The sequence below is a fragment of the Geotrypetes seraphini genome, chromosome 5, assembly GCF_902459505.1.
Source record: "Geotrypetes seraphini chromosome 5, aGeoSer1.1, whole genome shotgun sequence".
Taxonomy (NCBI): domain Eukaryota; kingdom Metazoa; phylum Chordata; class Amphibia; order Gymnophiona; family Dermophiidae; genus Geotrypetes; species Geotrypetes seraphini.
This window is the reverse complement of record NC_047088.1, coordinates 216411295-216436990: the sequence shown is the minus strand read 5'-3', so window position 1 is coordinate 216436990 and position 25696 is coordinate 216411295. Positions and strand designations below refer to the sequence as shown.

The 25696-nt window shown below is 44.9% G+C and overlaps 1 protein-coding gene across 1 annotated transcript in view; it reads right to left on the bottom strand.

The window, feature by feature from the left end:
- ACVR1C (activin A receptor type 1C) overlaps nucleotides 1–25696 on the bottom strand; it is a 67147-nt gene that overhangs the window by 8969 nt on the left and 32482 nt on the right. Inside the window, exons 4-5 of the mRNA XM_033945951.1 lie at nucleotides 17990–18157; nucleotides 7837–7993 (exon numbers count right to left, since the gene is read on the bottom strand). Of these exons, the coding sequence (XP_033801842.1) occupies nucleotides 7837–7993; nucleotides 17990–18157 (325 nt within the window). The remainder of the gene's footprint in view (nucleotides 1–7836; nucleotides 7994–17989; nucleotides 18158–25696) is intronic.

Below are 25696 nucleotides of genomic sequence, written 5' to 3'. Positions count from 1 at the left end.
ACAGCAATATCCTTGTCGTGTAGTTGTGTAAAGTCTAGGGGAGTCTAATTTTCCAAATGAAATGCATGTTCATACTTTCACTCTGAATAAAGTCCCAGAATATTGCACAGTTATATTTGTTAAATTGTCTGTATAGTTTTCTTGGATGTTTTAGAGAAAATAAAAAAATGCCTGTAAATGTAAAACCCTCTACAACTCCACTCTCTGGAACACTTCTCGTCATTCTGGGTAAGCTTACATGCATATAGGCACTGCATGAAGATCCAGATGAAGAGGGTATGGTATCCTGAGTCAGCCTTTGCTTTGGTGCTCCCTAATTGGTGTTTCCACGCACAGTGGCATAGCAAGGGTAGGAGGCGCCCAGGGTGGTGGGACCCCCTGTGTCCTTATCTCCGCCCCTCTCCTTCTGCACCACGCCCACTTCCCACTCCTTCTGTGCCCACCATGTCACATTCGCACCCTCCCTTCCTACCCATGTACTTCTTTACATTTTCACCAGCATGAGCAGCTTCTCCAGCCTGTTGCACATGCCGGTTTTGGCTTTCCCTCTGACATCACTTCCTGGCCCCGCAACCCAGAAGTGATTTCAGGGGAAGCCAGGCCGGCACGAGCATCAGACCAGAATAGTTGCTCATGCTGGTGAAGATTTAAAGAGGTACAGGGGCTGGGAAGGGAGGGCACGAGCGTGACTTGGGGGTGATGGAAGGTGCCGGCACCCTGACTAAGATGGCACCCTGGGCGGTCCACCCACGCTCCCCCTTACTACTCCACTGCCCATGCATTGGCACCCCTCTATTCGCCCACATCAAGCACCCTCTGCCCGCATCACCTACCGTCCAGCCAGCCAGTTCACCCATCCGCATCAGCTCATAGCCAGCCAGTCCCTCCCTCCCCCCCCCCCCAAGCCACAAACATGCTCAATGCATAACCCCTCTCATTCCAGGAAGTGAGAGAGGCAGGAAGAATCTCTATTAATTCCTGCCTTGATGTCTGCTTTCTTCAAAATAGCATCACTGACCCCCCCCCCTAGCAGTAGTACTGCAAGATTACCACTAGAGGATAGCAACCCCAATCTTGCCTGATAACTCATCCCAAGAACCTTGATAGAGATGATATAAAGATGATTCTGAATGCAATAAATCAAATTGGAAGTTAACGATAAAGAAATAAAGCAGCAATAAGTAATTCTAAGAGGCTTATCATTCACATCTAATTGATAGGAATATATCTAAGACTAAAAAGTTATTAAAATAATTAATGATCTAAAATGCTAAAACATATTATTGAAAAATCAGAGGAAACTATTCCAATGGATTTTCAGTTAGCAGATTATTTTCAATCAAAAATAGAAAATTTATATTGAGTTACACAAAAAATAATGTTGATAGGAAGGTAGAATTCAAAGAGATATACAGTAATTGAATGCATTTTTCCCTGTGAATAGAATTTGGAATAATTTTGCTCCAAAAATGTTTCAAAATCACATTAGGGCATGTGTACTAAGGAGAAATTTATCAAGGGGCCCTAACCAATTTATTGCATACTAACGATGAGTGCATGCTAAATGCTAAGATGCTCATTATATTCCTATGGGTATCTTAGCATTTAGTGCCTGCTAACCGTTAGAATGTGCTACATGCACAGGCAAAGACAAAATGAAAATAATTTTATCAGCAAAAATGAAAATGACCTAGATCTCTGGTGGTCCAGTGGGGGTAATGGTAAGGTGACCATATGTCCCGTTTTGAATGGGACCGTCCGAATTTTAGATCCCCTGTCCCGTTGTTGCCACACACAGCTTCAGGATGCAGAAATGTCCCGTTTTCAGGGACAGTGTCCCGAAGCTGTGTGCTGGGACAACAGGACAGGCATTTGCTTCCTGGCCCTCCCTGCTGTGCAAAAAAAAAAAAAAAAAAGCCTCCCTCCAGGCCCGATTTAAACACCCCTTCCCCCCCCCCCCCACACCGGTCCACCGCCGCTGCTGCTCTCCTTACCTCCCTGCTGCTGCTGCTAATAACCGCCCAGAAGCCTTCTTCCTGAAGTCAATTCTAACATCAGAGAGGATGTTCCGGGCCAGTCAGGCAGCGACTGGCTGGCCCGGAAATGTCCTCTCCGACGTTAGAATTGACATTGGGAAGAAGGCTTCTGGGCAGTGATTAGCAGCAGCAGCAGGGAGGTAAGGAGAGCAGCAGCGGTGGCGGACCAGGGGGGGGGGGGTTTAAATCGGGCCTGGGAGAGAGGCTTTTTTTTTTGCGCGGCAGGGAGGGAAGGAGGTAGGCAGACAAGCTGGCTGGCTTTGGCGCAGCAGGGAGGGAGGGAGGTAGATAGGTAGGCAGGCAGGCAGACTGGCTTCGGGGGTGGGATAAAGACTGGAAGACAGTGAGGGGGACATAGGAAGGAGGCACTGGGGGCACTAAGGACATAGGAAGGGGCACTAAGGACTTGGGAAGGAGGCACTGGGGGCACTAAGGACATAGGAAGGGGCACTAAGGATATGGAAAGGAGGCACTGGGGGCACTAAGAACAAAGGAAGGGGCACTAAGGACATAGGAAGGAGGCACTGGGGACACTAAGGACATAGGAAGGAAGGAGGGAGGGAATAGAAAGGGACAATTAGGCCTGAGTGCAGAAAGAAATGAAAGAAAGGATACACAGTCAAACCAAGCGTCGACGATTCAGAAGAAGGTATCCCGTGAAGATACCGAGGGGAAAAAAGGCTGGGAAGAAACAATGGACAAATTACAAGAGTCGACTAACCCAGAAGAGGAGGTTAGAAGGATTGTAACAAAAGAGAAGAAACTAAAGACCGAAGCACTGGGAAAGGAAATGAAGACAAGAAAATACCAGGATCTAAATTGCATATATACTAATGCAAGGAGCCTAAGAAACAAAATGGGGGAATTAGAAGCCATGGTAAATGCAGAGGACATAGACATCATTGGAATCTCTGAAACGTGGTGGAATGAAGAAAACAAATGGGATGCAGCACTGCCGGGGTACAAGCTCTATCGCCAGGACAGGTCAGGACAGAAAGGAGGTAGAATAGCCCTATACATAAAAGAAAGCATACAATCGAGAAAAATGGACACAGCAGAGATGACCAACAAGCTGGATCGCTATGGGTTAAAATATCGGGATGGAAAGGGCCTGAAATAAAGATGGGCCTATACTATCGTCCACCCAGGAAAACCAGAGATATCGATGAAGAAATGGAAGCCGAGATGAAGCAAGAATGCAAAAGCGGTAACACGGTTATTATGGGAGACTTCAACTACCCCGGGATAGACTGGAGCCTTGGAAGCTCAAAATGCGCTAGGGAGACAGAATTCCTGGAGGCAATACAAGATTGTTTCATGGAGCAGCTTGTTAGAGAACCAACGAGAGGAAATGCCACTCTGGATCTAATCCTAAATGGGTTAAGAGGACCTGCAAAGGAAGTAGAGGTAGTGGGACCGTTGGGAAACAGCAATCATAACATGATCAAGTTCAAGATTGAGGTAGGAATACCGAAAGGAAAGAGAACCATAGTGACAACTTTCAACTTCAGGAAAGGAAACTACGAAGCAATGAGGGAAATGGTAAGGAAGAAACTTAGGAACACTTCCAAAAAATGGCAAACGGTAGAACATGCCTGGTCTTTTCTCAAGAACACAGTGAGCGAAGCGCAAAATCTGTATATCCCCAGATTCAGAAAGGGGTGCAAAAAGAGTCGAACAAAAGACCCGGCGTGGATAACTAAAATAGTGAAAGAAGCGATAGGCAATAAGAAAAATTAATTCAGGAAATGGAAAAAGGTCAAAACTGAGGGGAACTGGAAAGCGCACAGGAAGTATCAAAAAGAATGTCACTGAGTGATTCGAAAAGCCAAAGAGAGTATGAAGAGAGGCTAGCCAGGGAAGCACGAAATTTCAAACCGTTCTTTAGATACGTTAAAGGGAAGCAACCGGCTAGGGAGGAGGTGGGACCGCTGGACGACGGAGACAGGAAGGGAGTGGTGAAGGAGGAGAAAGAAGTGGCAGAAAGACTTAACATGTTCTTTTCGTCTGTATTCACAAACGAAGACACATCCAACATACCGGAACCTGAGCAATTCTTCAATGGAAATCAAGCAGAAAAATTAACATCCATGGAAGTGAGCCTTGAAGATGTACGCAGGCAGATAGAAAAACTAAATACTGACAAATCCCCGGGTCCGGACAGAATCCATCCAAGGGTTCTGAAGGAATTAAAGGAGGAGATAGCGGAACTACTGCAGCAAATTTGCAATCTATCCCTGAAAACAGGCGTGATCCCGGAGGACTGGAATATAGCCAACGTTACGCCCATCTTTAAAAAGGGATCAAGAGGTGACCCGGGAAACTACAGACCGGTGAGTCTGACCTCGGTTCCGGGGAAAATGGTGGAAGCACAGATAAAAGAAAATATCTATGAACATTTTGAAAGAAACGAACTTCTGATAACCAGCCAACATGGTTTCTGCAAGGGTAGATCGTGCCTAACAAACTTATTGCACTTCTTCGAAGGAATTAACAAACGGATGGACAAAGGAGACCCCATAGACATCATATATCTAGATTTCCAAAAAGCCTTTGACAAGGTGCCCCATGAACGCCTACTCCGGAAACTGAAGAACCATGGGGTGGAAGGAGACGTACATAGATGGATCAGAAACTGGTTGGTGGGTAGGAAACAGGTGGTAAGGGTGAAGGGCTACTACTCGGACTGGAGGAGGGTCACGAGTGGTGTTCCGCAGGGCTCGGTGCTCGGGCCGCTGCTATTTAATATATTCATAAATGATCTAGAAACAGGGACGAAGTGTGAGATAATAAAATTTGCGGACAACACCAAACTATTTAGTGGAGCTCGGACTAAAGAGGACTGCGAAGAATTCCAAAGGGACTTGAACAAACTAGGGGAATGGGCGACGAGATGGCAGATGAAGTTCAACGTTGAGAAATGTAAAATATTACATGTGGGAAACAGAAACCTGAGGTACAACTATACAATGGGAGGGATGTTATTAAATGAGAGTACCCAAGAAAGGGACTTGGGGGTAATGGTGGACATGACAATGAAACCGACGGCACAGTGCGCAGCGGCCGCTAAGAAGGCAAACAGAATGCTAGGAATAATCAAGAAGGGTATTACAACCAGAACGAAAGAAGTTATCCTGCCATTGTATCGTGCGATGGTGCGTCCGCATCTGGAGTACTGCGTCCAATATTGGTCGCCGTAGCTTAAGAAGGACATAGCATTACTCGAGAGGGTTCAGAGGAGAGCGACGCGTCTGATAAAGGGGATGGAAAACCTTTCATACGCTGAGAGATTGGAGAAACTTTTCCTGGAAAAAAAGAGACTTAGAGGGGATATGATAGAGATTTACAAGATCATGAAGGGCATAGAGAGAGTAGAGAGGGACAGATTCTTCAAACTTTTGAATAATAAAAGAACAAGAGGGCATTCAGAAAAGTTGAAAGGGGACAGATTCAAACGTGTGGTGGACACCTGGAATGCGCTTCCAGAGAGCGTAATAGGGCAGAGTACGGTACTGGGGTTCAAGAAAGAATTGGACAATTTCCTTCTGGAAAAGGGGATAGAGGGGTATAGATAGAGGATTACTGCACAGGTCCTGGACCTGTTGGGCCGCCGCGTGAGCAGACTGCTGGGCACGATGGACCTCTGGTCTGACCCAGCAGAGGCATTGCTTATGTTCTTAAAAGGTAACGCAACCAGAGACTCATGAAATCACCAGACAGCAAAGGTAGGAAAAATGATTTTATTTTCAATTTAGTGATCAAAATGTGTCAGTTTTGAGAATTTATATCTGCTGTCTATATTTTGCACTATATTTGTCTATTTTTCTATAGTTACTGAGGTGACATTGCATATTTTAAAGTTATCTGCCTTGACATCTTTGAAACCCCCAAATATAAATGATAATTAACATTTTCTCTGAGTATAGTGTGCTTTGTAGTTTTATAAAAAATTTTATGGTTACTATTATGAATTAATAAGATATTATGTGTACATGAAAAATGAATAGAAGAAATTAGGGATGGGGCTAGGGCAGGATTGGGGCAGGGCTAGGGTGGGATTGGGGGCGGGACTGACAATTAATAGATGTCCCCTTTTGATGAAAAAAATAAATGGTCACGTTAGGTAATGGGGACAGGAGCAAACTCAACTCGCTCCTGCCCCTAGTGGCAGCATCTTTAAAATGGCTGTTTTGACCTCTTGCAGCGGACCGCCCCAGGTGCCATCTTGGTGGGGGCACTGGAGCTTCTCCTCCTCTCCAACCCCCTCTTCCGTGTACCTCTTGAAATGTTCATTGGTGTGAGCAGCGTCTTCCACCTCCTGCTCATGCTGGCCTCGACTCTCTTCTGACATCAGGCTCCATCTCTGGCAATTTTCAAGTCCAGGCTGAAAACCCACTTTTATGAGACTACATTTAAATCCTAATCCTACCACATATTAGTTCCCTATTCCTTCCACCCCTTCAGCCCCCTTCTTATTCACCATCAGCTACCTTCTTACTCCCCACATGAGCGGCATATATACTGTAGATTCCCCCCTTTTTTGTCTTGTGTGTCTGTCATAATTAGATTGTAAGCTCTTGCGAGCAGGGACCGTCTCTTGTGTGTTTAATGCACAGTGCTGCATGCGCCTGGTAGCGCTATAGAAATAATAAATGGTAATAATAGTAGTAGTACTTCCTGATTGCAGGACCAGGATGTGATGTCACAAGGGAGCTGATGCAGGCACAAGCAGGAGGTGGAAGATGCTGCTCACGCCGTCGAACATTTCAAGAGGTACATGGAGGGGCACATGGCACAGTTATGCCGGGCGCTATCATCCCAACCGCCTCTCTCCCTCACTACACCACTGGCAGCACCCTTGAAGTACTGCAATATTACTGTGATACAGCAGCCATTTTGAAGTTGCTACTGCTAGGGGTAAGAGTGAGTGAAATTTGCTTCCGCCCCATCACCCCCACTGGACAATCAGGAATGGTTCATCAAGCTCCGTCTCTGGCAGTATTCAAATACAGTCTCAAAGCCCACTTTTTTTAAGCTGCTTTCAATTCCAAACTCCAGCCCACCTGCTAAGTATCAATATCTATCTTATTATTCCCTCTATAATTCCCCCACCTGAGCACTGTGTATAGATGCACTTTCTTGTCCAGTCTGTCTGTCTTGACTAGATTGTAAGCTCTTTTGAGCAAGGGCTGTCTTTTCTGTTTTGATGTATAGTGTCGCATATGTCTAGTAGCGCTATAGAAATGATTAGAAGGAAGAGGAGGAGGTCATAAAAACATAAGCATTGTTACTGGGTCAGACTGAAGGTCCTTCAAACTCAGTATCCTGTTTCCAATAGTGGCCAATCCTTGTCACAAGTCTCTTGCAAGATCCCAAAAGAGTAAAAACAGGTTGGACCCATGAGTTCCACACTGGAGACTGCGCATGAGGGCGTCAACTACTGGTAACATATAGACACCACTCAATGATCTTATTTATAGTGATAAAGGGCAACAAAATACTAAGAGATATGAGCAGTAAAGAGGTAAGAAGGGGCTATAGGGAAACGTAAGAGACTTAGAAACAAGACTGAAATCAGAAACTGCTGAGAAGCATCATCAGTGGTGTTAAAAATCCATTATGATTTTGGCCAAATCAGAAGAGCAAGTGAATTTCAGAACCTCATTTGAATCAGGGTTGAAAGGGAGTTAATTTTGTCTAGATTAAACATTGTTCTGTTCTCCTAAACCAGATTTAAATATGAGCCGATTCACCCTCTAATTATTCATTCAATGCTTAAATAAAACACGTTTAAACTTACCTCTTCGTTCCCACTCTGGGATTCTGAGGTATGTCAATTGTGTTCAGTACTGAATCATGTTTTACAGCCAGACCTAAGTCTGCAATGGCACACGTTTCATTTTTTTTCACCAAAATATTTTTGGATTTTATATCTCTGTGAGCAATAGCAGGCTTACCTGTTGAGAATATGAAAACATGTTACACCATTTTTTTTTTTTTTTTAGGCAAGGTTTATTTATTAGAATTTTAAAATACAAAACATGGATATGTATGACAAGTCATGATAATGTTATGAAGCAAATAAGCATCAGCATTTAGTAGCCTACCAGCACCAAAACCACGATAGAACTTAACTGTGCTAGAGACAGATCCAGAGAGAAGTGGCAAAAACAAATAGAAGAAATTTGAGAAGGGACTTGTTAGTCATATGAAATGTTAAAAGACCACAATGGGAAAAGGGCAAGTCAATATGCAGAGGAGTGTCATTATAGCTACATCAGGCTTCCAAGAAAGTCATCATAATCTGCAGAGAGAGGTCACAGAGCCAGTGGCGTACCTAGGGTATGTGGCACCCGGGGCCCATCATTTTTTGACACCCCCCCCCCCAATGTAAAAAAAATATTTTTTTGTAATGACCATGAAACGGAATAAATGGTCAGAATAGAAACAGGCAGTGAAAATTTTCTTATATTCCAAACATAACATAACATAAATTATGTCTGAATTGTCATGACATCAGAAGTACATATAGAGTAGTTGCAGGTGATGCTTGGGACAGTTCTGATTGTGTTAGTTCGGTTTTATGTGTTTTTTGAATAGAAGGGTTTTTATTTCTTTTTGAAGGTTTTGCAGTCTGTGGTTGATGTCAATTGGTTGTAGAGTTGGGGGTTGAGTGTTGCAGCTCGAATGGCTAGGAGGTTGTCGAACAATTTTTTTCTTTTGATGTTTTTGGTTGGAGGGTGTGTGAATGGTGCGTGAGTTCTCCTATGTCTGGTTGAGGTGGATTGAATTATTTAGCTGAAGAAATTAGTTACCCCCTCATCCCACACACATTAATTCTCTTCCATTTTTGTTCCCATTATAAAAAACACTGATAAGTTCCCAGAAAAAAAATACATTAAAATAAGAAGTGAAAACAAAGGCCCCTACAGATGAGAACATAACATAAGAATAGCCTAACTGGGTCAGACCAATGGTCCATCATGCCCAGTAGCCCATTCTCATGGTAGCCAATCCAGGACACTAATACCTGGTCAAAACCCAAAGAGTAGCAACATTCCATGCTACCGATCCAGGGCAAGCAGACACTTCCCCCATGTCTTAATAACAGATTATGGACTTTTCCTCCAGGAATTTGTCCAAATCTTTCTTAAAACCAGCTACACTATCTGCTTTTACCATAACTTCTGGCCACTTCATTTTTAAGTTTAGATCTTTCCTTTCAAACAGAGACCTTGCTAGATGTCAAATACTGCACAAGGTAACTTCACATGGACTTAGCTGTGCAGGAAATGTGAATCTCCTCATACACCCACCATATAGTGCAAAAATGTGCAAAGGTCTGTTTTTTTCTTTCGATCACTACATAGCCTAATGCCACACAAGCAGCGCTGTTTCAAACATATTCTGTAGGTCAATGCTAAGGATAACAAAGTTTCCTTCCTTGGACCAGAAGGAGATACTGATAAACCACTGGAAGAGATCCCAAAACAACACCCAAAGACCCACTCAGTGTGTGATCCAGTTGAGTGGAATGGAGTAACTGGGGGGTGGAAATGGGCCCGGAGTTTGCTCAGCAGAATTTCCCAGACCACCTCTTCCTCTCAACACATTGACACGCTGCCACCACCACCACTAGGAACAGCTCACTGGGTAGGCCAGCTATGCTATAAACTTTATAAAACACATTATTATATTTTCTTATAAAGCACATATTTTAACTGAACTCTCTGACATCCTCAGCCTTTCCATTCACAAAAATAGAAGGAAGAAAAGTTCCCATTTCCTGCTGTCTCATGTCCCCGGCCTATACAATATTTTTTTTCTGCAGACCCTTCAAAAGTCTGACCAAATCCTCGTTTCACTTGCATTATAAAGTACTGAGGATGCCATCTCTCCCCAATCCCAGGTCCTAAAGTCTAAGACAGTAGCGCAAACTAATGCTGCCAGATTCAGGAAAAAAATTTTTGATTCGATTCAGCCTATTGAATTGGTTTTTCAATTCGATTTTCCTGCCCAGTTGGGTGATTTTTTTCAAAACTCCTGGGGTTTTATATCTTTTTCACCCCCTTTGGCTTCTCCTAATCACACTGGCGCTGTGGTGTAAATAAAATAAAGAAACAAAAAGGACTTTTCCTCTCTCTGTTAAATCCTAGCTCACGTTTGCAGTCCAACACCAGCTCTGGCAGGATACACATTTCAAATCTGACATATTATAATCACAAAACAGAAAATAAAATTAATTTTTCTACCTTTTGTTGTCTGGTTATATTTCAAATCTTGTTGGTCCAAGGCTCTGGTTTTCTTCTGATAACTTGGGGTCTCCTTCTTTCTTCTTTCTGCATGCTAACCATCCATCTGCCAACTCTGTCCTCCCTTTCCATTTCCCTTCCCTCCCCAGGAAGTCTGGTATCTTTCCTTTTTTTCATCTCCCTCCACAGATCCACCTTTTCTTAACTACCCTTTCATCCGGCATCTCTCCCTCCTTCCCCACCACCCGAGTCCACAATCTCTCCCTTTCTTTTCCCAATTACCCTCCTATCCAGTATCTCTATCCCTCCTCCACACCATCCCGTGTGTCCAATTTCTCTCCCTTTCTGTTCCTTCCCTCCCTAAATCCCATGGTCCATCATCTCTCTCCCTCTCCTCTATTTTCAGACCCATTATTTCTTCCTCCCCCCCAAAGTTTGGCATATGCACGTCTCTTTGAACACCCCCTTCCCTCCGTGTACTTCTAAACCAGGGTCCCCCCCAAAGGCCTGTCCCCCCTTAAAGGTCTGCCTGTCCCCCTTGAAGGCCTGCACCCCCCTTGAAGGCCTGTCCCACCTCCTTGAAGGCCTGTCCCCCCCCTTGTAGGCCTGTCCCCCCCTTGAAGGCCTGCCTGCCTGTCCCCCCCCTTGAAGGCCTGTCCCCCCCTTGAAGGTCTGCACCCCCCCCAAGGCCTGCACCCCCCCGAAGGCCTGTCCTCCCCCCCTTGTAGGCCTGCCTTCCTGTCCCCCCCTTGAAGGCCTGTCCCCCCCCTTGAAGGTCTGCACCCCCCCTTGAAGGCCTGCACCCCCTTGAAGGTCTGCAACCCCCCAAAGGCCTGCACCCCCCTTGAAGGCCTGTCCCACCCCCTTGTAGGCCTGTCCCCCCTTGAAGGCCTGCACCCCCCTTGAAGGCCTGCACCCCCCCCGAAGGCCTGCACCCCCCCCCGAAGGCCTGTTCCCCCCTTGAAGGCCTGTCCCACCCCCTTGTAGGCCTGTCCCACCCCCTTGTAGACCTGTCCCCCCCTTGAAAGCCTGCCTGCCCCCCCCTTGAAGGCCTGTCCCTCCCCCTTGAAGGTCTGCACACACCCCCAAAGGCCTGTCCCCCCCTTGAAGGCCTGCCTGTCCCCCCCCTTTGAAGGCCTTCCTGCCTGTCTGTCACCCCCTCCTCCTTGAAAGCCTGCCTGCCTGCCCGCCCGCCCCACCCCGAAGGACCGCTCACCCCCTGGCCTCCCCGCACCACTATGAAGCAGCACTACCTATGCTCCCGGCCTTGCCGTTCAGTCCCCCCACCACCACCCCCGAAGGACCGCTCGCCCCACTGACCTTCCTGCACCACCTATGAAGCAGCCGCAGCAGGATCCCGACGTCAGCGATCTCTGCGCTGCTTAGGCGCCGCTTCCTGCGCCGCGTTCCCGCCCCTCCTCTGATGTCAGTGCTTGACAAAAGGGGTTCTTATTCTGGTAGCTGTCTGGATCATGGGTGTAGAATTATGAAACTTGAAAGTAATGAAAAGGAAAACAATGCCTGGAGTGGCCTTGAGTGGCCTGGAAGCACTGTGCGAGTTTACATTTAGAATACATCCTGGGACTGTCTGCCAAGTCTCTTCCCTGAAGAAGCCCTTTCTGGAAACGTCAATCGCTCCTCCTAAACTTACTTGCTCCACTTCATCACTGACGCTGAAACCGTGGATTGAAGACAAAGTTTTTCATTTTATTTTTCTTTCCAGCTTATGATTTATCTTTAATCTTATCTATTGTTTTGCCTTTTGTCTTTGTTTTGTTCTATTTCTATCATTTAAATTTCTCCAGAATTCTACTGTTCAACGGCTCCCCCTTCTGCTTCTATTCCTTTCTCTCCTCTCTTCTACCTTCCAAAGTATTTAGATCAATGCTGTCTTGTTAAAATGTTTATTTTATTTTTATTTTTCCTCTAACTCTACTTTTCACTTCTCTATTACCCTCCAGGTACTTTAGTTAGATTGTGAGCCTTCGGGACAGTAAGGGAATTTTTCAAGTACCTTTCTTATTTCTAATCTTAATGTATATTTTCTGTAAACCGCTTAGAACCTAACGGATGTAGCGGTATATAAGAAATAAATTACATTACATTACATTACATTTAGAGGACAGTGGTAAAAAAGGTTGAGCAGTCATGTAAAAATATGAGGTGGGAAGGAGTGGAGTGAAGGAGTAGCCTAATGGTTAGTGCAGTGGACTGAGATCCTGGGGAACTAGGTCCAAATCCCACTGTAAGCTCTTTGTGACCTGGGGCAAGACATTTAACCCTCCATTACCCCAGGTCCCCCCCCCCAAAAAAAAAAGACTTAGATTGTCAGCCCACTAGGGACAGAGAAAGTACCTGCATATAATGTGTACAGCGTTGTGTACATATAGTAATGTGGTATAAATGATTAGTGGTAGTACTAGGAAGGGAGTCCATGTAGGTATAATGGAAATCAATCTGATCATCTACCACTATGGTACAAAACCAGGGATAAAGACAACTGAGTAGAATGCAGAGGTCAGTTTAGGCGGTGAAGAACTTATGTGCACAACAGAAGAGCAGGACATGGGTGTGATTGTATGTGATGATCTTAAGATGGCCAAACAGGTTGTAAAGGTGACGGTAAAAGCTAGAAGGATGCAAGGGTACATAGGGAGAGGTATGGCCTTTAGGAAAAAGGAGGTATTGATGCTCCTGTATAAGACACTGGTGAGACCTCATTTAGAACCACCTCGCCATGATGAAATAATGTAAAAGGTGGGTCACAAACTAAAGCTTGAAGTTTGTTCACTCAACGAGCAGAAGTGACAGAGATCAAGAAGACCACTTTCCAAGTGAGAAACTAAAGATGAGTGGTTCAAATGGTAGACTGGCTAGGACTTCATTAAGATCCCAGACAACTGGAGGTGGCTTGAGTGCAGGTTTGGAGTTAACTGGGAAAGCAGCAGATGAGTGGTTAGAGGTTTACTGTTGATAGGAGCATGGAAACATTAATAGCACTGAGGTGAACTCTGACGAAGTAGTCTTAAGTCCAGAGTTACATAAATGGAGAAGAGGGGGGAAGCATCCAGGTCATGGAGATTACACCAAAAAATGAAGTGTGTCCACTTGTGTTGATAGCATTGCTGAGTTGAAAGCTTTCTGGAAGCAGCTATAATGGCTTGTACTGAGTCAGAAAAATTAAAATCTGATGAAGTCAGACCAAGAGGTACCAAGCTGTTAGGTGCACAGATTGTAGATTGGGAGGGAGAGCCAAGGTTGTCTGGGCCACTAAGGAGCTATCAGGATCATGGTTGCTGACTCTTGCTTGAGCTTGACTAAAGTCTTCAGAACAAGAGGGATTGGCAGAAACTCATATAGGAACTTTGTACTGGAAGTGTTGATGAGTTATCTGTAAACGCAGAAACTTTCTGTTATCGGGATGTATGGATATGTGTGTGTAGGCCTCTTTGACATCTAGAGAGCACAGCCAATCATTTCATTCTAGAAGTGGATATAGGGTTCCCAGAGATAGCATGCAAAACATTTCCTTCATTAGATATTTGTTGAGGTCTCGGAGGTCGAGAATTGGATGAAGACCTCTCATCTTCTTTGGAATTAGAAAATACTTGAAGTAGAACCCCTGATTTTTCAGAGAAGGGGAACTACTTCTATGGCATCTAAATGAAGTAAAGCTTTGATTTCATGAGGAAGGGGGGGACGTCTGATGAGATGTGAAAGAGGACTCTCTTGGTGGGTTGTCTGAAGGAATGGTGATAAAATGGAGAGAGCAACCCTTGCATATGACTTTGAGGACCCAGGTATCTGTGGTGATGAGAGTTCAGTGCTGATGATACAACAGAAGTTGACCTCCGATAGGTTGGGGAGGAGGCTGAGATGGGAATTTTATCTAGGCTCTCTAAATGTACATCAAAAAGACTGTGCTGGTTTCTGAGGAGCCAATGTCTGAGGTTTCTGCTGTTTCTGCCTCTTCTGTGGTGGAGGTTTGGAAGAGGAAGATGTTGTTGGATAACGCCTCTTGTACAAAAAAGAAGTAGATCTTTGAGGAGGCTTAGATGATTGAGCCTTAGTCTTAGATTCAATTACAGTGGTCCAACTGTGTTTATGCCAGGTAAGTCTTTGAATGGTATCCTCAACCTTGTCTCTGAAGAGTTCTTCACCAAGACAAGGGATGTTTGCCAAACAATCTTGAACATTTATGTCCATGTCTGAGACTTTCAGCCATGCAAGACATCTCATAGCAATAGACATTGCCGATGCTCTGGATGATGCATCAAATGCCGATCTTGCCATAAATTTTTGCGTTTGAAGTAGAGCATGAGCAGTCTTCTGAAACTCTGGCAGGCGGAATATACTGCTTGAAATCAGCCAACTTCTTTATGAGATGTTTGAGATAAAAAGATATGTAGAAGTTGTAATTGAGAACTCTGTTGGCTAACATAGAGTTCTGGTAATGACGGCATCCAAACTTATCCATAGTATGGCCCTCATGTCCTGGTGGTGCAGTGGCATAGACCCTGGAGCTGGAAGATTTCTTAACAGTTGATTCAAGCAGTAAAGACTGATGAGACAGTTGCAGTTTATCAAATCCAGGACTAGATTGTATTTGGTAAAGAGTCAATCTTTTTAGGAGTAGTAGAGAGGTATCTCCCAGTTCTTAAAGAGAGCATCATTAAGCAGATTGTGAGGAGAAAACTTAAGAAGCTCCTTAGGAGGTTCATCAAAATCTAAAGCCTCAAGGAGCTCTGCTCTGGGCTCAGTGTCTTGACTCCAATTTGACAGGCAAAGCTTTTCCCATCTGCCTGATGTATTTAATAAATGAAAGTCCCTCTGGAGGAGATTTTGTCTGGGAGGAGGAGGGGACAGATCTGAAGGGATGCTACAGCCAGTACCGTGTGGCCTTAATATGCTAATCTTAGGCTGGACTGGTACCAAAAAAGTCAATGTAAGCACTGGTGCCATAAGCAACTTAAATAGGTCACCGAGCTCTCTCAGGAAGAACTCCTTCAGTTGTTCTTGGAAGAGTGAACTGCTCCAACTAATAGCCAATCTATCAATCAAATCGGGAAGGATTCCGGAAGACTGGAAAGTGGCAAATGTTACGCCGATCTTCAAGAAAGGTTTGAGGGGAGATCCAGGAAACCACAGACTGGTGACTCTGACATCGGTACCGGGAAAGATGGTAGAGGTGCTGATAAAGGACCGCATCATTGATCACCTAGACAGACACAATCTGATGAGGACCAGCCAGCACGGCTTCAGCAAAGGAAGATCTTTCTTGATGAACTTGCTGCACTTCTTCGAGGGAGTAAACAGACAGATAGACAAGGGTGATCCGGTCATTGTATATCTGGATTTTCAGAAGGCGTTCGACAAGATCCCGCATGAACGACTACTTTGTAAAATTGCGAGCCATGGAATCGAGAGTGAAATACTCACGTGGATTAAAAACTGGTTGGCGGATAGGAAACAGAGAGTGGGGGTAAATGGACTCGGTCTGGAAAAACGTCACGAGTGGAGTGCCACAGGGTTCGGTGCTTGGACCCGTGCTCTTCAACATATTTATAAACAATCTGGAAATTGGTACAATTCTTATGTTCTAATTGGTGCAGAAGTTACAACCTTCAGAAAATGCAACGTACAAAATGACCAGGTGTTCCTCAAGTGGCCCCCAAGATCAACAGTCATTACTGTTTGTGACTTTTTCCTTTGGAGGTACGTGAAAGACAATGTGTAGTACCTCCACTACCCACAACTATGGATGATCTGCAAGAACGCATTACTGAAGTCATAAACGCGATAACGCTGGATATGCTTCAGAGAGTCTGGTTCGAGCTCAATTATCGCATCGATGTTTGCCAAGTAACAGGTGGGGTGCACATCGAGTATATGTAATCAACAGATACCATATGAAACTTTATGAGTTGATGAAACTGTATCCTCAAAGGTGAAAGAATATTCCACTAAATTTTGCTTATGTAACCATTTAAAATCAAGGAATGTTTTTGTGGGCACCCTGTATTAGATTAACTGGAGATAGTTAGGATTGCCTTTTGTGTGGTCCTACAAGCCTGGTTTGCTAACTAGGTACTTGCAATGAATATCTATGGAGCTCAGAAAACTTTTGGGTCAGCTCTTACTGCTAGTGCTCTCCAATTAGTGCTGCAGTGGTCTGGTTGGATATTCAGTGGCACTATCTGGTATATGTTGCTGAATATCTGGTTGTTCCGCAGTCACCAAGATTTAACTGAGCAAGAGCCTCTCCTGCTGGTTAATTATTTTATATACCGTATTTTTCGCTCCATAAGACGCATTCGACCAAAAGATGCACCCTAAATTTAGAGGAGGAGAACAAGAAAAATAACATTTTGAACTAAATTCTCCCTGCTAGACTCTGCATCCAACCCCACACTCCTTGCCAGGCTCTGCGCCCTGTCCCCCCTTTCTGCCAGGCTTTGTACTCTGTCCCCCCTCTGGTGGTCTAGTGGTAGGCAGGGACAGGGCATAGATGTCAAGCCAGATTACTTTTTAAAATATGCAATGTCACCTCAGTAACAACTATAGAAAAATAGACAAATATAGTGCAAAATATAGACAGCAGATATAAATTCTCAAAACTGACATATTTTGATCACTAAATTGAAAATAAAATCATTTCTCCTAACTTTGGTTGTCTGGTGATTTCTTTCTTTCCTCAGGCCCAACAATTGTCCCTTCCTTCCTTCCTTCTATGTTTCCCTCACTGCCTTCCAGCCTTTGTCCTCTTCAGCCCCCCCAGCCCGCCCGCCCGCCCCTGAATTCAATTACCTCCCACTGCTGCCGCTGTGAGGATACATCAACGAAGCAGCAGCGGCGGGGGATTTGGACTCCTGGCTCAGTAGCGGGTCGAGAGAGCTGGCACGGAGCAAATTGCTGGGAATGGCTAAGCGGGTGCGGCGATTGCACGCCGCCGGCCCAGAAGTCTTACCCCCGACATCAATGGCTGGCCTGGACCTTCAGTCCAACGTCAGAATTGACGTTGGGGATAAGGCTTCTAGGCCAGCGGCGTGCAATCATTGCACCCGCCTGGCCTTTCCTTTCCTCTACTTACTCTGGCAGGAGCAGTGGCAGGAGCAGAGCCTAGGAGCAGCGGTAGCAGGCGGCGATCAAAATAAGGTAACGACCACGGAGGGGGGGGGGCGGGGATTGTATTCGCTCCATAGGATGCATCCTTTTTTCCATCCACTTTTTTTGGGGGGGGAAAAGTGCGTCCTATAGAGCGAAAAATACGGTATCTACCCATAAGTTTGTACCTAAGGCAATGAAGGATTAAATGACTTGCCCAAGGTCACATGGAGCAGTGATAGAATCTGAGAGCTTAAAATCTTCATTTTTTTCATTCTAGATTTTATTCAGTCCCTGAGTTGTGTTTAAGTTCTCAAAATCCCTTCCAGCCTACCAGTCCCCCAACCAGAATTATAAAGAACCTAAGTAAAGCATGAATAGCTGAAGTGTATACAACAAAAAGAGCAATTTGAAACATAAAGGTGGCCACAATCAATCAGTACATTTTTACAGACTTCCCAGGCTGTAAAAATGAGAAAACATCAGAAATTAAATTAAGGCAAATAAGAAATGAGATCCACAACTAATCTGAAGGAGATAACAGCTGAGTAAGGAAAGATGTAAGCTGACATTTTAAAGAACTCAAAAATGTTTCACCTTGAGTACCAACTATCTCCATATGAAGATGTGCCAGTCCACTAATCACAGAAAGTGCCAGCTTTATCATGCCATCTATAGTAATAGCATTTCGACTTAAGTAGTCAAACAAGGAACCCTGCTCATGGTATTCTGACACAAGCCACAGCTGAGTCCAAGTTCCATTATCTACAGAAAGAAAAAAGGTTTGATATTATAACATGAACTGTTTAATCATTTAAAAAAAAACCCCCAAATAACATAAAATACAGCTACCCCACAAAATATACATTTTGGCATTCTGGAACAAAATTTAAGTTTCACTGAGTTTCAAATAAATGTCCTATGAGATCTTGTCCCAGTACAGATCACCTACCATGTTCCATATGACTATTTGTAATAATACATAATAATACATACCTTTCCCAAGGCGGATCACAATAGAATACATACACAAACAGAATCACATACATTACAACAAATCGAACATGAGTAAAACACCACAGTGATAATGTAAAGCCTCCTAAAATTACAAAGAGGCTACCAGCACCTCTTATCAAGAGTACAATGATCAGATACTGCTGGGCAGCTTTTCCTGAGCAAGCAGGGTTGCATCCTACTTGGTAATCTCACAACTGCATTAGGGGTTAACAGACCAGGACTAAATCTTCCCTGTAGCAAGCAAAACCGCAAACATGCTCTGATAGATCAGGATCTGATATCTCTGCCCTTTCCTTCAGTAACCTCCAACCCCTGGCTCAAGAACGCCACCCAACCTCCAACTAATTAAACTGTATACAAAATAGGATCAAGAGCTGTAAAATGAAGAAAATGTCATACTCTCAAAGTACAGTGGATTTAATCTAGGTTTTCAATTGCTTCCAATGCTCCATTCATGGCAGTGAGGGTCTATCTTGTACTATTCTTTTGTGAACCGCATTGAACTATCTGGTTATGCGGTCTAGAAATTGGTTTAATGTATTGTATTGTAATGTAGTAATGTAATATATGCAGTGGTAAGAGAACTCAAATTCAAAGGTGACTGTAGTGCTGTGCCATCTAGTGGCTTACTGCAGCATGGCAGTCATTTAGAATAGTTCTGTACAGTGTTTCTCAACTTCTTCAAGCCAAGTACCCCCTAAGTCTAACAAATATCAACCAAGTACTCCCACCCAAGCTCCACCCCTGACCCCACCCCCATAATAATAGTACTATTATGGGGGTGGGGTCAGGGGTGGAGCTTGAAATTGTAATGCAATTTCTTCCATCCATTTTTATATATAAACAGTACACAGTATAATCTTATTAATACATAATGGTTGCCACAAAATAAAAAAAACACAAAGCACACTGTACATAGAGAAAATGTTAATTATCATTTATATTCATTTTTTTTCCTAGAGGTCAAGGCAGATGATTTTAAAATATACAACGTCACCTCAGTAACAACTATAGAAAAATAGACAAATATAGTGCAAAATATAGACAGTATGGAAAAATTATGATCTTACCTGTTAATTTTCTTTCCCCTTTCCCAGCAGATGAATCCAGAGACCAATGGGATAGCTCACATCTACCAGCAGGCGGAGATAGAGAAACTGATTAACAGGTGGTCCTATTGGCTGGCACTCCTCCTCTTTATCCAGTATAGCTCCCTGCCCAAGCATCCGTAACCATCAATAGGCATAGCATGTAAAAAACTTCTTTCCCATAACAAATCTCAAAATGCAATAATACAGAAAACAACCTGCCATAATAACAAACTGCGAAAGTTGCAAAAGAAAAAAACCGAGAGACAATATCCAGAAAGGGTGGGGCTCTGGATTCATCTGCTGCGTCTAAGGGAAAGAAAATTAACAGGTAAGAACATAATTTTTCCTTCCCTAGCAACAGCAGCAGATGAATCCAGAGACCAATGGGATGTAGCAAAGCAATCCTCAATCTGGGTGGGAAGCAAACGCCGCCTCCGCAACAACCGAAGCACAAAACGCCCCTACCGCATGCGCCCCCACATCCAAGCAGAAATGCGGAGAGAAAGCACTCTCAGAAGACCAATTTGCCACAAGACAAATCTCCTCCAAGGAAAAAACCTCTGGGCCGAGCCTAAGAAGTAGCCATCACTCCGGCGGAATGGTCATGAAGTTCTTTCGCAACCCGCTTCCCTGCCAGCAAGCAAGCATAAAGAATGTCCTCCTGGACCCATTGAGCGATGGAGGCTTCGGACGCCGCCATACGTTTGAGGCGTCCCTTGAAGAATACAAAAAGGAGATATAAACAACTAAAAGTCGTTAGAAACCGAGCTCGCGGAGAACGCTACGTACGTATCAAAAAATGCAGTGAATAAAAGCACTGCTCCCAATTTCTCCTCCCAGGAAGAAGGAAGGAAAAGCTAGCATGACATAAAAGAAAGGATGACACCCCCCTAGAAAGAAATAGTGGTACCATCCGAACTGATACCCCATATTTTGGAAATCAGAAATAGGAATCCCCGTTGAACAAGACCTGCAACATAGAAAACTGCAGAGCTGGAGCCATGGCCACAAGAAACCCCATGTTCAACGGTACAGCCCTTTAGAGTCCCAAAAGACAAGGATGAAATGAAGCCTTCGGTAAACTGAGAAGAAGTACGTGAAGATTGTACTCCCAAACCGGGCTTTCTAAGAGGCGCATGAATATACCGCACTCTGTTTAGGAACTGAACTACATGAAGCTGAGAAGTAAGCGAAAAGCAATATACCTAGCCCTTGTAACAAGCCAAGAATGGCACTAGAAGCTGAAGGGAATTGAACGCTAAGCCCTCGGCAATACACTTGTGCCAAAAAGGAACTCTGGAGTGGTTCAAACATTAAGAAGCACCCAAAAAAGGAAAAAACCTCCAAAAGGAAGCAGAAGCAACAGGAGAAGACGTCCGTAGCACCTGGATAAGAGAAGAAACAACCTGCTTCGCATAACCCTTACACGTCAGCCAAGATTTTTTAAAAAACTAGGTTGTAATACTAAAGTAGTACAAATATCCATGTTGATCGGACCCTAGGCGAGCAAAGCCGGAGATACCAGGAAACTTCTTAGTCCGGCTGTCGAAAGACTCATCAAATCCGCATAGTAAGGATGGCGCCGCCAATCCAGAGATTCTACAAATACTGTGCCCGGAAAGCGAGCACGAGATGGCAAATCCAAGCCATCATCAGCCAGCGGAAAACACTGAAAAAGAGAAGGCAGAAGCGAGAAAGGAGCCATGCAGCTACCCCCTCTAACTCCCACTCCCTGGGCCCGCCAAAGAAGCTAGGAAGCTTAGAATTGAGAGACGAGGCCATGAGGTCTAGGTCAAGGAGATCTCACGTCCATAAAAAGAGCTAGAACGCTTGAGCCACAAATCTCAATATCCAGGATGCAGAAGATTACACTACTACTAACATGCACACTTTCCAGAGTGTACACAGCGCTGTACACTGTAACATACAAGAAATGGGCCATGCTCAGATTCCGCGGAGAGAAAGTCTATCCAAATTCTTATCCTGATCCATAAAAGGATCTGCCAACAGAAGACGAAAATGAGAGTCCACCCATTGAAGCAGAACAACTTCACCTGCCAATGAGTACAACACCTACTGCCCAAGCTGTAGAGAAATACCCCCATCCTAATACTGACCAAAAGGACCCTCAGCAGCAATCTGGAAGAATGATCTGAAGCTCCAGAAAGGTAGCCTGACCCTGCTCAAGAGTAGAAGAATGAACAAGTACTGAGTCGCCTCTGAAGACCAGACTCCTGGAGCTGAGGATGGAAGCCACCGAGCCCCCCAACCCGACAGCCCGGGATGGTCAGTGGTCATGAGATAGTCCAGCAAAGACCGAGGCATGCCTTGAAAAGAGAAATCGCGCTGAGCCACCAAATCATACAGAGTGATGCAGGAGGAGCATACCAAATAATTGGTGCCCTGAGATACCGGGAACCACCGGAACAAAAGCGACTGCTGTAGCGTAAGAAGGGGAAAGCAAGCTGAAGTCCCCAGTGGAGTCAGCAATATGGATCCCAGAAACTATACAGAATCCCATACTCTTGGTCATGGTAAGCGAAGAAGAATACCAATCTGAGACCGAGACCCCACGCCCAAGTCTCCGGAAAGAAACACATGTCTCTCCTATATGAATAAAAACATCACCCCGATATACCTATAAATAGTACAGGAGAAAAGAGCGCTGTGCAAATTCAAAGATGCACGTGTAAAGAACTGAGGAAAAGATATCACCCTTTTCGTGTCAGTCAAATGGCCTGACTGGAAGTCGTCCGAATCAAGCAGGCAGTCAAGAAGAAATTAGATGAATTGCCTGGTAGCGCCAAAATGGTACCACTGCCCACATCACCTAAAACGTTCGTGAAGCCTTGGGTAGGCGAAATGGCATGTGTCAAAACCGAAAGCGCCGCTCCAAGAGAGGCAGGTAAACCAAGTGCCAATTCGGAGTCCATAGAGAAAATGTAAATATACTCCCAGGTTGTCTGCAGAAATGTGTAACCCCGAGAAACTAATTCAGCAGAATGGGATCTAGCCAGCCCAATGGCCCCGTCTCGGGCACCTTGCAGTAAGTGGAACAACGTCCCTTAGTTCCCGAAGAACTACAAGAACTGTCCCGAGGACCAGTAACACTGAAAAGGGAAACACAAAACATAGAGACTCCAAGAACGAACTGGAAACCTGAGGAGGATGCAAAGATGCAAGCATCCTGAAAAATCTTCACAGCTCCCTGACCTGACATTATAGTGTCTTCTCCCTCATGAGAAAGCCTGAAGAGTCATTGGAAGAAGTCAAGATCCCCTCAGAATGAAGTGCAGAAGGTCAGGGAATGGCAGGATGAGACTGTAGGATCTGCAAGAAGATTCTCCTAGGAAAAATCAAGTTTCACAATGTAAAGAGGAATATACTGGTACCATGAAAACAGTACTAACCCCATGCAACATGAGCGAAATACATATGTCCTTTAAAGTGAATATGTACTAGACTCAATCAAGATGTTGCATCTACCGCCCTGTGGAAAACAACAGCATCCTTACATGTATCAGACAAAGCTCACATCGCTAATGAGAGTTTCAGGGATGAGGCTAACTGCCACATAGCGCGTGATCCTCCGCGGGTTTGATAGAATAGGTAACTGGCTCCTGGTTAAAAGGAGCTGTACAGCCCTTCCTGTCTGGTCGGGGGGGGGGGGGGGGGGCGTCTAGCATGTACCATGAGAAAATGGTGACAGGAGAAACCAGCTTGACAAGCATGGAAATCTGAAGTCCAGGCCCCCTCAGAAATAGAGAAAGAGAGTCCTGGCCGCAGGAAGATGCGCAGTGTCATTATGCCCATAGAGACAGCCCGAACTTGGAAACTGTTTGTACTACCTTTAGGCATATATATCCTGTGCCACTACTAGACACATGCAGCTCAGCACAGAGGCCCAAATAAGGACAGTTACCAACAGACAAAGGCTCAATCTGCAGGGCCCCAAGAGAGACAATAAGATACCTGTGTGAAATATAGGGCACTATCTTACTGCTGATCTCACCGTGCCGTGAGTTGCCGTATGTCACCCCAGTCCGGAGACAAACCGAGACTGGGTGACCTAGCACAGGTCAGAGTCTCTCTGGGAAACCCCTTGAGTGCTAACCCCAGAGTCCGATTAAACAAGCAGCTTCCTTCAAGGGAGTACAGCAGGAACACAGACATAGACAAATAAAGCTACCCAAGCTTGCCCCAAAGCTGGTGAAACACATACAACTTGTCTGAACTGTAAAGGAGAGAAGCCTCGGCATACCCTGACCAAAGTCAGCTGGAAATAAACTACCGGAACGCTGCAGCTCTCCCGCCATCGCCGGAGACCCAAGCGCACGCCTGATTCTGACACGTGGCCGCTGCATCAACGCTCCTAGAAACATAGTCGGATTCAAGCCCCGCAAAATTTACCCTGCCGCGGCTTGCATAGAAATAAAATCAGACTCAGGGAATAACCAGAAGTACGGCCCACAGCGCCGGAAAAACATGTCCAATCTCATGCTGCTATAAACTGGCACCTGCACAATCAGCTGCACATGGTCGTGACAAACACCGATGAAAGAGAGCCTCAGAATAAAGAGGACTACTATTGCTGCACTGAAACTCAACAATGAGAACAAGTGTGAGCATGAAATTGCACCGCTACTGCCGCGCTGTAACCAACAAGGAAACCAAGCACGTGCATGCAAAGGGCGGGAAGTCCTGGCTCCATTCACAGATTTCTAGTCATAAAACTTAGCCTCAATAAAATATCCATGCCTTAAACGTACATTGACCAAACCCACATTACTAAGACTCCCAAACAGAACCTGAAGTTCAACAGACATACTCACAAACTTGTTGTTAGGGCCGGTTGAAGCCAGTTAAATCTGGTTGATCAGCAGTAACCAGGCAGAATGGAGGAACTGTGGTCTCTTTTTTTTTTTTTAATTTTACAGAGAAGGGAAAGAAGAAAAATATTGAGACCCAGTCAGACCCTCTATCACTGGAGGGAGGGTGAGGCAGGGACCTGGGGGGGCCCAGGTGTAACCTCTAAAGCCGGCACCGTTCAGCCGGACACCCCTGTCTCACTGAAGAGAAAATCTCAACAGGAGAAATAGCACTGCCAGCTCACTGAAGAGAAACCTCAACAGGAGAAACAGAATGGCAGTCTCACTGAAGAGAAACCTCAACAGGAGAAACAGAATGGCAGTCTCACTGAAGAGAAACCTCAACAGGAGAAAATAAAGTTCCAGCCACAGCCAGAATTCAGGAGCTAGTTGAATAGCGACCTTTTCCTGCTGGGAGATAGAGAATACTGGATAAACAGGAGGAGTACCAGCCAATAGCACCACCTGTTAATCAGTTTCTCTATCTCCGCCTGCTGGTAGATGTGAGCTATCCCATTGGTCTCTGGATTCATCTGCTGCTGTTGCTAGGGAAATATAAATTCTCAAAACTGATACATTTCGATCACTAAATTGAAAATAAAATCATTTTCCCTACCTTTGTTGTCTGGTGATTTTATTAGTCTCTGGTGGCACTTCCTTCTGACTGTGCATCCGATATTTATTTATTTCTGCCTCCTGTATGCTTCCTCTCCTCCGGACCTCATTCCCTTCCCCAACCAACATCTCTCTCTGTCCCTCCATGAGTCCAACTTTTCTTCCTCTCTCTTCCACTCCTATTGACAACATGTCTCCCTCTCTCTCTCTCACTGTCCATCTGTCTTTCTCTCATTCCCTCCCTTGCTGTAAAGGGAGAGAGAGAGAGAGATCCATGGTGCATCTCTCCCACCCCTTTTACTGCCACATCCATTTCTCTCTCTCTCTCATCCCCCCAGATCATGTGCAACATCTTTCACCACTGCCCATCAGCCCCATACCCAACATTTCTCCTTCTATCACTCCTCTCCAGCACATGCCACATCTCTCTCTCCATTCACTCAACCACTATGTCCAACATTCCTCCACCTTGCATCCCTTTCAATCTGTCCTGCTGTTCCCTCTCCATGACCATATCCTCCAACATTTCTCCCTTTCATCCTTCTCTTCCCCATGCATCTCTACCTTACTCTTCTCTCTCTCTCTCTCTCTCTCTCTATGCCCAACAATTTTCCTCTTTCTTCCTTTCCCTATGTGCACCATCTCTTTCCCTCTCACTCACACACTCATGCCCATCAATTCTCCCTTTCTATTCCCTCCCTCCCTTCTGTGTC